Source organism: Rhea americana, unplaced genomic scaffold (assembly GCF_003343005.1).
Source record: "Rhea americana isolate MKP2758 unplaced genomic scaffold, rheAme1 scaffold_20, whole genome shotgun sequence".
Taxonomy (NCBI): Eukaryota; Metazoa; Chordata; class Aves; order Rheiformes; family Rheidae; genus Rhea; species Rhea americana.
In genome coordinates, this window is record NW_028186150.1 from 3367486 (window position 1) to 3383587 (window position 16102).

Genomic DNA, 16102 nt, shown 5'->3' on the forward strand with positions numbered 1-16102 from the left:
TCATTCCTCCAATTATTTTTTATTTGGTAAATCACTTATAATACACAATGGAAATAAATATACTTCAGTAAATTTATCTCTGTTCACTTGCATATGGTTTTTCTTCAAAAAATCAGTCATTTTCCCAAAAGCATTGTGTTTGATAAACATAAATTGACTCTGCTTCCATTTTGTAAGAGAGGGATGTATGTTAAGAAATAAAAAATGCAGGCAATTGTTCCTCCTGCTTGCTATTCATTGCTCGAATACTGAAAGTCTCTTTATGAATAACATGAATTGATGTTCTTGTCAGTAGCAACAATATTTACAGAATGTATGTTACATTAAAGAGGAAATTGAAAGTAAAGATGTGATTCCACTGAAAGAGACATTGAAACATGCAGACTATCTCACACAAGTAAAGTCTGCTCACCTTTTGTCAAGATTTGTTTTGCTTAGTATTCATAAACCTTTTGTATTTGATGTTCGCTATTTAAATCAGTTATTATCTGTCAAAGTGGGTCTTTGCAGACATTTGTGCTATCACAAACAAACAGAAAATTATTATAAAGCACAACAAAAACCTGGCATTTTTCACAAGCAATAGAAAGTTTCCACTATACAACTATGAGGACGTTCCTCACGGGAACCTCAGATAAAAACATTCTGAAACTGAAATACAGAACTAAAACAGCTAGTCTGATTCACTAAAGTCTTTCAATGTACCTCAAAAACTACCTCATTAGCATAGCAGCTACATGCCAAGTACCATCATTAAAACTGAAATAAAGCTGACTGAAGTATATACTATAAAGCTCCCATCAATGCCAATGAGCACAGGAGGAAACCAGGAAACCCAATTAAAATAAATACATATCCACGGTTTTCAAGCTGGTGGAACTATGATGTTTTATTTCTTCCCAATATTTTTTTGCTTAAAAATAAAATGTTCATTTTCCTTAAAGCAATTCCTGAATTCTTGAAAGGAGAAGAATGATGCATTCTATATATAGTTCTTAGGACAGACAAAAAATGGTATTTTGTTATTTACTTGAAGACAAGCAAACACACTTTTAGCCTACGCATTCTAGACTACAACAGCCATTAACAATACAATTAAAACTTACTATAAAATCCAAAGCACCTCCACACATAGAAATACTACCTACCAAAGCATGTCACAAAGCATCCCATTAGACTCTAGCTTTCTTCACACTATCCAGAACGTGTTTCTGAGAAGTTTTTACTCTGGTCGTCTTTGACCAAGGGAACAGACAGGAGAATTCCTGAGTCAGAAGGCTGGATGATGGTGGGTTTGGCCAGTGCTGCCTCCCTCCTCCATCAAGGAGATCCCAACTCCTTCCCTAAGGATGTCTGTTAGCTCAGGAGAACCCATGAGAACCTTGCATAGATGCTCTATGGAGAAAAGAAAGTGTAAAATAAGCCCTTTATAAAAAGCACTTTGAAATGAATTGCTTGACTTGCCAATACAGAACAATTAACAAAATTTACACAGACAAAATATATCACTATTTAACCAACTCTTTTCATCCCTAAAGATACCAAAGCCAAGTAATGTACTGTAGTAAATAAATGAATGTAGTAAAAGAAATGAATCAGGTAGCAAAAAAAAAAAAAAAAGAAAAAGAAAAAGAAAAAGAAAAAGAGAGAGGGAGCTGAAAAAGGGAGACGTATTTATTTTTATTATTTTACCACACTAATATTTTTACTATTTTACCAGACTAATATATATTTCATCAAAAAAAAATCTTAGAAAAAATTGCTGCAAATGCAAAGAAATTCCTAACGATGCTGAATATAGGCAGTAAGGGCCATGCATGAATGAAAGGATGATGCCTTCAACAGGTTTTTCTCTTATAGTTACACTGAAGGCAGACAATTATGCAAATGAAAAAGAAAGATCTGTAGAGGAAAATACTTTTTTCTCATAGGAATGAAAACAGTATTAATCATATGGCTCTGGGGATTTTGGTATTAAGCACTACTAGTGACAAAAGATAAAAAAAACAGTAATTCAAATCCATTTAAACTGTCTTATGCACCCAATAATATTCTTTTATCCTAAATTTTACATTTCTCATGTATTTCCTGAATGAAAGAGGCAAACAGCTTATAAGCAGTGAGGGAAGGCAAAGAAAGCAAATCAAATGGAACACGGACCTGCAACAAGTAGGAAAAAGTCATGCTTCAAGCCAAGACAGCTTCAGAGATTTGGACAGATTTATATCATCATGTAACTGAAGTACCATGCCACGATTTCGGACAGACTTGCCGAGAAGTATATTCTGAAAGTCAAATGGAAAAATGTACAGTTATCCAGACAATAACGATATGGTAAGAAATGGTATAAATTTGTCCATGATAATGAAATTCTCACATTGTAGATGTAAAGCTTTATCAGTAAAAGCAAGAGTTGAGCTTTGTGGGGAGAGGGGAGTTGCTTTAAGTAAGCCTTAAAGCTTCATGCTGTTCACCAGACAATTTCCAGAACTGGCACTGACTTAGGAGTCAGGGCTTATAGAGCTCAAGGCAACACTTGGGAAACTGGACTGATGTTTAAGACACTCCTCCACTTGGTGGAGAAAGTGATTGTAATTGTTTGCTAACTGAACAGTGAAATGATGCACAAGTCAAATGGCAAAATACCTACAGTCAGTGCTAGATGAGAGCAACAGAAGAAAGATCATGCTGAAAAAGAGTATCACTTTTTAGTAACATCTGAAAGGGAGAGGTCTCCTTAACTCAGAGGGATAATTAAAGTATCATCTGGAGCTGAAGATTCAGATTCAAATTTATATGACACTCTTGAGAAATGTACTTCTTTTAAAATGCCATTTTGTTCCTGCAAGCACTTCTAAATCATGAGATTCCACCTTTCTCCTCTTCATTTCTTCAAGTAAAGTGTTCTCTTTCAAAATAAAGACAGGTGCCTATAGGTATATTACCTCATTGTCATCCTTGCCAATATGCCCACATATCTGGATCAGTAGCATTCATTCTGCACATAAAATCTGAACTTTGTTTACATCTGGTCTTCTTCAAATCATGCTCTCATTACTCTGCTGGTATCTCATCATTTTCATTGCTTCCATGTATATAAAATGCAATGGAACCTGTTAAACTTCTTTCATACCCTGCTCTTCAAGTTATACTGTAAACTGGAAAATGTGTTTCTTTTTTTACTGTTTATACAGCCATCCACTTTTCATTTGCTGCTATCTGGCCCCTATAGATAAATAAGCTACTTTCCTAACAGAAACAGCATAATGGTCTTTCTTAAAACTTACCTGAAATATATTTGTATTTCAAATACAAATTTTTGTATTTGCCAAAACTTTTACATATTTGCCAAAACTTTTACATATACTGGCCTGAATAAAAATTAGACATTGTCTAAGAACAGTTTCTGCAAGAGAAAACATGACTGCTAATTTAGCAATGTATTTCAGTTTTATCAAACTCAGTATCTGCTTTACGAAAACCTGATTCCAGGAGTACCTGGATCTGATTTCTAGGAGTACCATGCTTCTGACCAATATATTCTGTTTCTTTTCACTGAAACTTAGTATCATGCTGTGGTTTCATGTTGAAATGAAAATTAGAAAACAGGTATACAGGTTTATTCTGTCATCTTGACAATAGGTTTTCCCTTGTGAAATTTTAACCCACTTTCCATAATTTCAACATTAACAACTTCTGACAAACTTTTCCTCCTTCCTGAAGATCACATCCTCATAAATGACCCTATACTATGTCTGCAGCTTAGAACATGAATTTATCTTCTTTTATTGCTCTGTATTAAAAAGGGAAAAAACCAAATCATTATTAAAAAGGGCTTTCCTCCCCTCCTTTTTAAGTCTTGTCAGGATTAACAGTTTCTTTTCTCTTTTATCTTTTCATTCTGAACCACAGGTGCAGTTCTATTATATCTCTTGCTGATGCCTTTAAGCATAATATTTTAGCTTAAACACATTCATTCAACCAATGAAAATGAATTAAATTAATACCTRCAGGTAGAATAAACTAAATATAATGTACTCTATTCTTACTATTCCCCTCTGTACAAAGGAAATTAATATTCTGTGTCTGATATTCAAATAAGCAATTTTATCTCACTAAGATAAAAATCCATATTCTTATTTTTTTCTTTAATTACTAAATATTAAGATATTTTCACTTACAGTATTAAAACAGAGGAGGTAATTATTTCTTGCAGAGAAAAGAAAGACACAGGTATCTCTTTTAAAGAATTGCAGTATTTATGAAAAATACTGGTTTTCTAGCACTGAAAATGGAACTTCTTTCTTTAGTTATAGAACAAATAAAACCAACAACTGTATAAAAACTGGTCTATATTGCTTCACAAATATGTCTCCATTATTAACTTGGCATTTTCAGGAGCAAGAAAGTATATCTTAGGACTCTGCTTGAAACATGAGTTAGAATTTGGATTTCTGATAAACAGAGCTACCCAAGAAGCAATGCTGAGCACACATATACACACAAAATGAGACACAGAGCATTCAATAACATTGTCATCTCCTATTATTCTAGATAAAATAGGAATTTGCATCAGTCCTTATTTAGCATCACTTTACAGTTTCYGAACTATGTATTATGCACCTTTCCCAGCTTACCCACAGTGTAATAAATAAAGGTCAAACTGCATTAGAAACTCTTTAGTCAGTTAAATAAATGGTGAAAATGAGCTTTTTTACAACTGCTATTTCTATAGTATCAACAATCTAATCTGCATGCTAGTCACAGAAATAACATCCAACAGCAATTAGTTACTTCAGGAAGTATTAAGGTTGCACTGGTGCCAGGAATAGCATAGACCCACTGGGTCTAGATTAGTCAGTAATCACATGGGATGCTCTACTTCCTCCTCTTTATTCCTGCTAATACGTATGAGGAATGAGGTTTATGTGTCTCCTAGAACTTATTTTTCTTTTGAAAAATAAGGATTAACAAACAAAGATAAGGAAAGTTATTCCTCCCTTCCTTTGCTTCTTTCTGTCCAAAGTCTACATAATTATCCTGCTTAAACCCAGCCTCTAAGCACCTCATAATTTTTCATACATTAACCCTTTTTAATATTCACAGACACAAACGCACAAAGAGGCCTAGAAATTTGCTCACACTTACAAGCTGCCTGCAACACTACGGGCTTCTCAAAAGCTGACCTAATACCACAACCAATTGGCCATCCACTGACTTTCCAGTAGCTGAGGACCCAGTCTGTTTTTCAAATGTTCATTTTAAGTTTCATTTTAGAATAGTCAGCATCACCTCGAAGAACACTCATCTTTCACGAGGGTGCAGGGACCTTCTGCTAAGCGACCTCAGGTGACAGAAGTTCTCAAGCACTCACCGACATTAAGGAAAAGCAGGGAGTCCATGCTGGTCATAGGCCACATGGCAGCCAACATCCTGCTGCCAAACAGGTCCTGATGCAGTGAAGGAAATCATGAAATACAGCCTGGCCAAAATGAAAKCAATGGCAAACTGGTAGGTCCCTCGTTAAACCTCAGGTCTGGGAGACTTGACAACGTTCGTGGTAAGCTACTTCTTAAATTATGGTGGTAATAGTCTCTTCAAAGTACTGTAGAAGCATCTCTGCTATTTCAGATTATGTTACTCATAGAAAGTTAATGAACATATCTTTTTCCAGGTTTTAAAACAGATTTAAAAAATTATTTTTTTACTATTTTAATTAAAATTACCAACCTCCAGCAGGTGGAAGGACACTGCCTGCAGGAGCCTTTCTGTTAGATAAAATCTTGTTTTATACAATCAGCATGACAATTAGTAAATTCTTTCCTATCAAAAGGAACTCCTTATTGCTATGTATTTTGGTGATTGATCCATCTCATGAAGCAATTTTAAAATGTAAAGAACATTTTGTGAACCTCTTAAAATAAAAACCTCAGTATGACTATTGAGGAAATGAAACTTACAGTTGCCTTTGCCTAAGCTCCAGTCTACAACTCTCTAACAGCTCAAACTATGTGCACTGGAAAATGAAAATAATTACTCCAAGTCATACATTATTCTTCACTACTTGTAAAATTTCTTTTTGCTATCACAATGAATGTGGTCTGTTAGATCAAGAAATAACTTTCCTCAGAGTCCATACTTTCACAGATGGCCTTGCAATCAGGCAAACAAAATTACCAAGTTCTTGTAAAAGATCTGAATAAAGAAAACACCAAATTCCCCTGCACAACTCTACAACTTGCAGTGATGATATTCTTTTCCACAAGGGCTTCTAGTCTGCTTATCACACCCATGAAGCCCTGACAGTCACATGGAAAGATACACTTCTGATAAGTAGTTGAAAGAAAATCATCTTTACTCAAAATTAAGGAGTAGCATTAGATCTGAAATTATCACAGAATGAACCACTTCCTATTTTTCTACCAARTTCTCATGCCTCAGAAAGATCTAATTAATTATCCAGTAACTTCTAATCTTGAAATGCAAGCGGAAAGAATGACAAAAAGATGACAAGAGGGAAAGGACATGTCAACTGTTCGCAGCATTTCCCTTATTCAGGGAAACCTCAAGTGAAATTCTGCCTCCAATTAAGTTAATATAAAGCCTGATGAGCTCAATAGCGCCAGTATTTCAGTCCTGACCTGCTGCCCTGAATTCCATCCTATAGCACTTCAAATAAGCAGTTGTTCCCTTCTCCCTGACCAGCTCAGGTGCCACTTCATTTCGAAGCAAGCTATAGTCCTGAGGCTGACCCCATTCTTTCAGGCATAAAAAGAAATCATTTCTCCTTTTGCCAAGGCAATTCAATCTAGTATTTACAGGCTCCACTACAGTGCCAAATCATTTGACAAACTCAAATGATATCACTAGTCACTGAAATGGATATGTTTTTTGACAGAAAACACAAGGAGCAATAGTTGGCCTAAATTCACTTGTCATTAGAAGAAAAAGCAGACTTCAGTGGTAGCTGTAAAATCATGCAGCACAATCACACAGTGGTTATTGTATGGAGGGAATATGGATTTCAACTCAGACTCATGTGAGTTAGGGTAGGTGACTGTCCTGAAGGGTATAAGGACAACCACACTACTCTTCATGTACTTCTGTGTAAATCCGATGAGAGCTCTGTGTGGAGTAGTGACCTCCATGATTTATTCAGAAAATTTTCATTTTAAGCTCTTCTGCAAGCATTAATACTATCAATGTCCTGTTTCAGAGTAATTCTTTCAAGATAATACTAATTTCAACATTTAAATGTCTGTTTCCCTACCCTATTCCTTCCTGTTTCTATTTTTGAAGAGGAAAAGATTATGCTATTTCAGCCTTTTCACTCTTATTTTTTTAGTGCCTGGAGTATTTTTAGGCTCCTCTTTCTTCCTTCCACAACGATGAGTGCTTGTAATGTTCATTTTTCTTTAAGTTATTTATTCTCTTTTTCAAGCTGCGGAAACAATTCTTGCTGAATATTATTTTTATCTTTCTTGGAGATGGGTGATTTATTTTTAATTGCTTCTTTAGGCCAGGATGCTGCTCACCAGTATGCCTATGTTTACTGTGTTGATTAATTTAAGCTTTTTTTAAAAAGTAGTACAGCAAATTTTTTTTTTTTTTTTTTTTTTTCTCCTGGAAAAGGAAGCCACAGTAGACAGAGAGATCAATTATTAATCAGCAGTAACCCAAAGTTAACATGGAGGCTTAAGTCTTTAAAGACACTGAGGTCCTTTATTTTGATTTCAAGAAAAAAAACTCACCTGAATAAATATAACAAAGAAGTGAAGAACCAATTGACTTCACTCAAAAAGGTCTACATGAAAATAGAGACCACAGCCAGATCTTCCAAATATTAAATGCCAGTTACTCCAAATCTAGCTGTACATCAAAGTGCATTATTCAGTCTATTCACAAAAGTATGGGATCCTGAATTCAGTAAAATACACAGTATCATAAACAGGCTGCAGTAGATTAAATGTATAGCTTAAGGTAAATATATGCTTTGTTATTTCCCGCAGTTCTATTTAAACAATAAGAAAAAAGTAGATACGTAGATATGAAAACCCTGAAAGAAGCTTCTCAATCCTATATATTCATTACATGGATCATAGCAAAGAGCTCGTAAACATCCATAAACCGATTTATAGTCTCTTCTMCTATGAAGCAGTGTATTGAAAAAAAGCCAGCACAGAAATGCTTTGCAAATGCAATTCAGTGATCCTGCATTTGCTGTGTTTTATGTAAAGCATAAAACTAGCTTTTAACTCTATATAATAATATTACTTTTATCATTTTTTCTGTACTTGTGAAAGAAAATTCAGATGTAATAATGTAACTATCACAATACTGTGGAACTTACTAACTGAGAATGAAGTCAGTGTACAGATAAGAGTTCACTCATTTCTACAAAGATATAAGAAAAAAACAGCAAAACAAATCTTAACTGGAAAGCAAACTCTCTTAACAGTCTCCATTCTAACTTTGCCTGACAAATTTTCAAAACCAGACATGCTGAGTAACATCAGCAGACTCTTAGCAGGTAACAGTGGCCATGGCCCCATGCGTGGATCCTGCAAGGAGTCCCCCATTTGGTGCTTGCAACGAAATCACGTTCCCAGCTCTGTGTGCACAGCCATGCACCCTGGAACAGTCAGACGGCTTCAGACCAGGCTAAGAGTCAATCTAACAGCCTGTCCCTGAGAGCAGATGTGCTGCGATGCCCCAGAAAAGCATGTGCAAACAGTGCTGAAGCTTTTCTGGATACATGCCATCTTTCACTTCGAAGTACAACATTAAACCTAATATAGTCTCACATACAGTCCTGGGATATGCTATTGAACATCAATGCTTTCCAGTGATTTCCATTTCTGTAAGATACACTTCACATTGGATCCCAGGATCTTATGATTTGCCAGTTCTCATCTATTTTTTAAAACCCACCACAATCTAGTAATGGAATCAGGATAACTCTCATTTTACAGTGCAATCAGTAGTTTTCTCTGTATTTCCTTTCTCTGGTCCCCCTCAGACTTTATTTTTGCCTGTTTTAACTGCTGTCAGATCCAGCCTTTCTCTGCTTCTGTCTGTGTATTAATAGTGGAATCACCTCCTTAAAGAACATCTCTCATGAACTTTCACTGCTGTACAAACCAAATTGCTGAATATGAACCAGTATCTAAATACGAAAGTGAGCCTACATATAATACAAGAAGATTTTTATGTTCAAAAGTATTGTAGTTTTAAATTTAGGTAAGAAAACAATTATTGCTACTCCTGTTACATGATGCACATGCTGTATTTTCATCCTATTTCTGATATTAAAAGAGTGCTATTACTTTTGAATATTTTATAYGAGATTTGGGATGAAGGGGCCCCACATAAACTAATAATGGCAAAAGGGACCTATACATTTGGGATTAGCAGAATTTATAGCTTTAACAGTACACTGATTTCACTCTGGACTGTAAACTGCCTGCCAACATTTTGYCTGCTCCTTCAGCACCTCTTAATAATCCTAATTTTCAGGATAGGTAGTAGTATTGGAAATGCCACAGCTTGTTCCATTTGCTTTTTGAAAGATCCTCGCAACAGTAGGAAGCTCCTCTCCTTACCTTACATAAAGCTCATGAAAAATAGGTTCATGATCAATTACTAGCATTTCTCGTAGACTATATTATCCATTTTACTCAGCGAATCAGCTTCAAGGTGCATTGTCTTATTTTTAAAAAGCTAGCAGTATTTTGCTGGGTAAGGCCGTAACACAGAATTAGTGATATCTCTCAGTGAAGAACACTTCACGACACAAGGTCCACTTTAGGATACTACATCCACTTAACGTGTTACCTTTTGTCTCTTCAGAGTTCAGTACACAAAGGAAAATTTCAGATTTCTTGTCTCCTCAAAGTATTTGTCCTCATCACAATGCCATGACACAATTTTCCACTGTTCAGAGTAAGTAGAATATCTAAACCTATTTCAAAAGAGAGAAAAATAGAAGAAATTATTGCAGAATTATAAAGAAAAGAGAACTGACATGCATAGAAAGTCAGTACTAGGCCTCTTCAGTCTCGTTAGTACAATTAGTTTTTAATTTTTACAATGCATATCTCTGTAAGACACACACAGTGTTACCAGTGACAATAATGCAGACTTTGATACAACAGGATAAAACTATATATATATGCATTTAAATAAACTCTGAAAACTTCCCACTTTTTCACCTCTCTTCATAGATGTCCTCAGACCTGACATCTTTAAAATAATTTATATCCCTAGATAGAAAACAAGAAAAAAGTGTTTTCAGAATTTTYCAATTCCTTTGAATGAGCTTTCAGTCAGAATCTACATTTTTATTCACATTAACATCCTTTGTTTTATTTAAGAGGTTATTTATTTCAGTAACTGGAATCATGTATTTGTTCTTGACGGTGATTAGCAGATTGTGTAACTGAACAAGGTAGTCCACAGAAACGTGTGATAAACAAGATGATCATCTCAAMCCTTATTGTCCTCGGAGCTGTCCTGTTAATTTAACCCTCTCAGACACATTTAACCACAAATACATAATGTGTCTGTATATTTTGTATACAAAATGTTCTCTATAATAGAATCATAAAATCCCTTTCTTCTTGTAGAATGCCTCATCTACTTCGATTTTTCTGTTCTTTTTCTTTTTTTTGGGGGGGGGGGGCAGAATATGCTGTCTTTCTATTTATTTTGCTTTATACTCAAAAATACTAATGCATCTCTGCCAGAGACTGATATTCCATGACCTTTCTCTCAAGACAAAATATCCTGGCCTTATCAAACAGGGATGTAAGAGATTTTAAATAAGACAAGAGCTAAAGCTGCATACTCCTGCCTGTTACTCCTACATTAATAGAAAGAGTGCTAAAAAGCTGTCATCAGGCTTCTTCTTTGCTCTTGATGCTTTAACTTATTTATTTTTCCCTTGATTAGGAAAAAGCTGAATTCACATTTTGGTTGTAGCAGGGAGGTGTCATCATTTCAACTAATTTGAGCAGTGTAGGGAGAAAGAATGCTTGAACAGCTGAATGCTGGCAATTTTCTCGCATTACTGTCCATTTTTAATCCTCACTTTTCACACACTTTTCTTTTTGGGTACATCTTACAGCTTTTCAAAGTGATAGGCCAAATGCTGCTACACCTCAAAAACGATCATATTTAAATATCAAATGGTCTCTAGGAGTTTACCTTTAAATAAACTATTGCATACAGTTGTACACAAATTTATCTTCAGATTTATTTAACAGTTTCCTTAGTTCCACAACACAAAGCATAGTTCATTATAATGAATGTTAATTCTGCAAATGAACTAACTGCAGGTATTTGGAGACACTCTAGCAGTAGGTGCTCATATTTAAGCAGTGAATGAGTGGGAGAGCTACATCAAATGCCTAAAGGCTGAAAACCCCAACATACACCATTACATTAAAAACGTAGCCTGTTTCAAACTGTTTACACAGGAGAATTAAAACATAGTTATTCAAAGAAAGATTACTGGAATTTTTTTWAAAAAAATGTTTGAAGTACTCTTGTTAGAAATAGCTTTTAAGGAAAAGGTTATACACTGGACAAAAAGCAGGTAACTTCCATCACAGCTTCCAGAAACTATTCTCCTTGCTTAACGTACTCCCAAGTTCTCACACGCAGGATCAGTAACTACCCCACACAGGACCCTGAGGCGGGTGCTGCCAGGAGCCCTCTCTACAGGGCGGGACAGCAATGTTTGGACAACGTCTCGCACGAGAATGTCTAAAAGCTTCTAAGCAAGCAGTTTTCCCTCACAGTAATGAGCACATTGGCATGAATGTTTGAATGTTCCTGGATAGAGCCAGACTGTGCTACAGCACCTATACTCTCCATCTTACAGACRTGAGATCCTGTAAGATGACACGAGAGGGAAAAAAGTCACCTTGGTCACACAGCACTTGTTCGCAATCACCCTTTCCCCTGCCTCAGTACATCTTCCTGTGTGACGAAGCAGGACATACCCACTGCTTTACTAGAGATTCACAAGTGAACTTAGTTTTTTTCTCGGTAAACTTATTCAGAGAAAAACACAAAGAGCATCAATGTAAAAATGAAAAGCAAATGTAAACCCTGCAGTCTCAAGCTCAGTAGCACCGACTTTTCAGAGCATAAAAATAATGCAAGATGGCAGGAACTCAAGGAAACACAGCCTTCTGATAACATCAGCCTAGGGTTACCAATATTTTAGCAGAAAGCCAAACAAGTTCTGCAGCTACTATTTGAAAAAGCGTAAGTGTAAGAATAAAATAGTGTATAAAGCTGTATACCAAAGCACCTCTGCACATGCCCAACTCATTACGACAATCCACTGCAGCTATTTTATGCTGCAGTCTTGACATCTCGCAGCATTTCCATTAATGTTGAACTTAACTTACTTAACTTTAAACTTACTTTAAAATGACAGAGACATTCAGCAGTATAAATTTTCATAATGCTAACGCTCCTCAGGAATGCACAGAAGCAAATCACAGAGGTCTGCTTAGGTGTTTTACACAATATCATATTGGCATTTAATTTTCACATTTGGCTGGAAAATGTTTGCTCTATATTGATGTTTAGGAACTATTACATAYGCTTAAGATTACTTTTCAAAGAAAGACCTGCATACTGGAATCTGCTCAGTCATTTTAAAATTAAGATTACWCTTTTAGACTTCAATAGAAGAGAGTGCCTTTTGATAAAATACTTAAACATTTTAATCAACTTCTGAACCATAGTTATTTTAAAATCAGTCATATGTCTCTAAGCCATATAAAACCATATTTTCCAAATAAATCACAGTCACTTCATTTTGCCAAAAATTTCTGGGAGTTGCACAGAGCAGTATCACATCAGCAGTCAGAAACTCATAAAAATATTCAGCATCATTCCCAGGAAACTCTAGAATCAGGTAAGTATATTGTAAAGCCACCTCTGCCCCATACCAAATAACTGAGCTAGATTTTTGAATTCAAAACTTACGTCACTATCAAAACTTAAAATCTATTAGGAAAAAAAAAAAAAAAAAAAGAACAAATCCTACTACAAGTCCTAGCTCAGATCCTCAGTTCACGGTGAAATGCTATCTGGTGGCCTTAACAGAACTTCCTCTTGCCCTGTTTTAACTTGTTTTGTTCCAATTGAATCTTCACCAAGATCGCAATAATTCTGTAATCTGTTAGAGAACAGCAAAATAAGATCAGGTTCCTGTTGCTCTTTAAAGCRAAACAATCTGTTTGTAAAACTTGTGCTATCGAAACTACAGACATATGGGTCCTTCTAGTGTTTTCCCTATTTGAATATTGTTTCAATCTGTATGTTGATTCATAGCCCCAGCAGTTTCTATGAATTATCCTCCCTCTAGAATAAGACTATGGTGTCCTATACTTACTACATCACTACTAATTACAGTTACCAATAGTCCAGTGAGCTTAACTGGGTAAATCATTATCTACCCAAGTTTAGATGTGACAAATAAACTTGCCAGGAAATAAATAAATTACAGATCAATACTACTAGAATTGGAATAATCTATACCATTTAATTAGAAGTACCACATTTCAGTACGTTTCAGACAACGACTGAAAGGCTCACTGAACTACTTATAAAAAAAAGTCAACTTCTTAAATAAATCTTAACAGAATCAATCCCTACATTACCACTCCACAGAGGCAGTTTTTTCAATGCACAATCATAAAATAATACAGCAGCAGCAACATTAGCAACAGCTGAATTTCAAAACAATAGTTCCTGACATAGTCAATATGAAGCACCAAATGTTCACTGCCTTGCATGAATGAATGTATGGGTTGACTAGCTGAGAAAACGTAGCCAAGAGTTTTAGAAAGCATTTTAGCTCAAATGTGTTCACAGTATAACTGTGCAAAGTTTACCTTGCATTTGGGGAAATTTTTAGAAGCTTGAAGTAGTGAGGAGGCTTGACAGGAATGGAGATTGCACTCGTAAGTGTATCCACTTAGTATTCTGAACTAAACGTTACCATTAGAAGCTGTAACAAATATGAAAGTGATGCAATAAACTAAAATAAATAAAAATTAAATTTCAAGTATTTACTTACTTTCCCCCATTATTAGTGGAATAATGGATCTTTCCTTTAGCCCTGAATTTTACATGTGATATATCTATTCCCTTCCTACCTTTGCAACTAACCCAAATCAAGTTTTGGGTGAGAATTATAAAGTGGTTACTAAACACTGGAACCTTGCCTTGAGGAAAGGATTCATTARAGTTGACTTAGTGCTTCCACAAAGTCTGAGCCACTCATACTGGTTTACAACGCACCTGCCTGGCCATGAGCCTGTCTATGAGTCAAGGCTCTTTGGAGGCAGCCGAGTAAGGGCTTCCCTGTTGTAAAAGTATGAAGAAACGGTGTGGCATTCTTCCTTCTTCCTTTTCATCTCTAAACAGTGCTGCCTTGTACCTGCCAAGATTAGTTTTAGAAACTGAACTACCAGTTCCAAAACAGCCTTTGGAAGTAGATTTGGTTTTGTCTGGAGGATGTCACTTGCTGCTTGTGGCAAGGACAAAGGACAARTTCATTATTTTGAATTATTTTTCAGTACACTCAAAACGGTGAGATCACACATATTACCCAAATAAATTAAATATATAAGCAATACAACATTTACATCTAGTATACTGCCAGCATAACTCGTAGGTGATAAATACCTGCGTCATATAATTTATTTTCTGACAATGCCTAGARCTCTGCAAACATCCAGGCTGATTTGTAGCTGAGATTGCACAGTTACTGAAAGTCTTCTTCATGCTCTAATAATAAAACRGGTAATATAGCTAAGCTCTTGGAGAAAAAAATAGAGGTATGCTGAGATCTCAAAAGCCCATGTTTGGGATCAGATCAAAGAYCAAGAACAGAGCTAGGAAAGCCAACTCTCCCAGTTCCTGACATAGCGATAGGCAATAAATAGTACCTTGTCAAGAGGAAAAGGCTGTAACTGTTTTTTTCAACTTTTCGTATCTTGCCACCTCWGCATGTCAAAGCCATGAAGAGCTTGATACTTGTGGCTAGGTCTACCTATGCTGTTCTACCCCATTTTCCACAAACTTTATCAGAACTATCCATTCTGACATTAAACTCCACGATTTCCACAATCGTTGTCAGTTAACCGGGCTCCGATTTTTTTTTTTTCCTTTTTTTTTTTTTTTTTTTTCCTTTCTTTCTTAATCTCTGCTTGGGGATCACATCCCTCCCGCACGGAGCGGCTGAGCAGCGCTCCTGTCAGCCTCCTGCTCTCAGGCGTTTCCCGCCTGTCCGAACAGCCAAGCGATGGCTCGGCAGGAGCTCGCCGACGGCTCGATGCTGGCATGAGGATCCTGCCGTTTTCCTGCTCGCAGGGAACCGAGAAGGCCGCGTGCGGCGAGGCTCCCCGAGGGCCGGGAGGGGGCTCCGCCCGGCCCGCGCCGCAGCACCCCCGGGCCGGTAACGGCCGCCTGGCCTCGGCTGTGAGCCGAGCCACGGCGCTCTGCGCCGGGCACACCGCCAGCACGCCTCTTCTCACAGAAAACGGGGGAACAAAGGTGTTGTGAACAGAACTGCCCCTCTGAGCGACTGTACACACGGTACGTATGTATATAGACTCGGTGTGACGGGAGGGGAACGAAAACGCTCCCCCGCGCCCCCTCCCCACGCCCCCACGTGACGACACGGCGGCCGGCGCGCGCCGTGACGTCGCAGCGCGCCGCGCCGCGTCACGCGCAGCCGCAGCTCCGCCCCTGCACCGCCGGGAAGGTCGCCGCGGTGACCGGCGAGGAGCGGGAGCCGCCGCCGCCATGTTGTCGGTCGCCGCGCGCTCCGGGCCCTTCGCGCCCTACCTGTCGGCCGCGGCGCACGCCGTGCCCGGCCCGCTCAAGCCGCTGGCGCCGGCCGTGGCGCTGCAGGCCCAGAGGGTGTCGCTGGACCCGAAGCGGCCTGTGCTGTGCCGGGAGTCCTTGAGCGGCCGGTCGGCCCGGGGGGGCCTCGTCGCCAGCGCCAGCCTCAACGGTGCGGGCCGGGCCCGTGGCCCGGGGGCGGGGGGAGGCCCGAGCGCGGCCCGGGCCG

The 16102-nt window shown here is 37.7% G+C and overlaps 2 protein-coding genes across 2 annotated transcripts in view; one reads left to right on the forward strand and one right to left on the reverse strand.

The window, feature by feature from the left end:
- The window catches only part of VSTM2B (V-set and transmembrane domain containing 2B), a 250297-nt gene extending 240372 nt beyond the window's left edge, over positions 1 to 9925 (reverse strand). The window contains exon 1 of the mRNA XM_085303799.1: positions 9835 to 9925. The gene's annotated coding sequence lies outside the window, so the exon portion shown is untranslated. The remainder of the gene's footprint in view (positions 1 to 9834) is intronic.
- A 5838-nt stretch (positions 9926 to 15763) lies between these two features.
- Positions 15764 to 16102, forward strand: part of UQCRFS1 (ubiquinol-cytochrome c reductase, Rieske iron-sulfur polypeptide 1) — a 2882-nt gene continuing 2543 nt past the window's right edge. Inside the window, exon 1 of the mRNA XM_085303801.1 lies at positions 15764 to 16045. Within this exon, the coding sequence (XP_085159927.1) occupies positions 15835 to 16045 (211 nt within the window). The 5' untranslated portion in view covers positions 15764 to 15834. The remainder of the gene's footprint in view (positions 16046 to 16102) is intronic.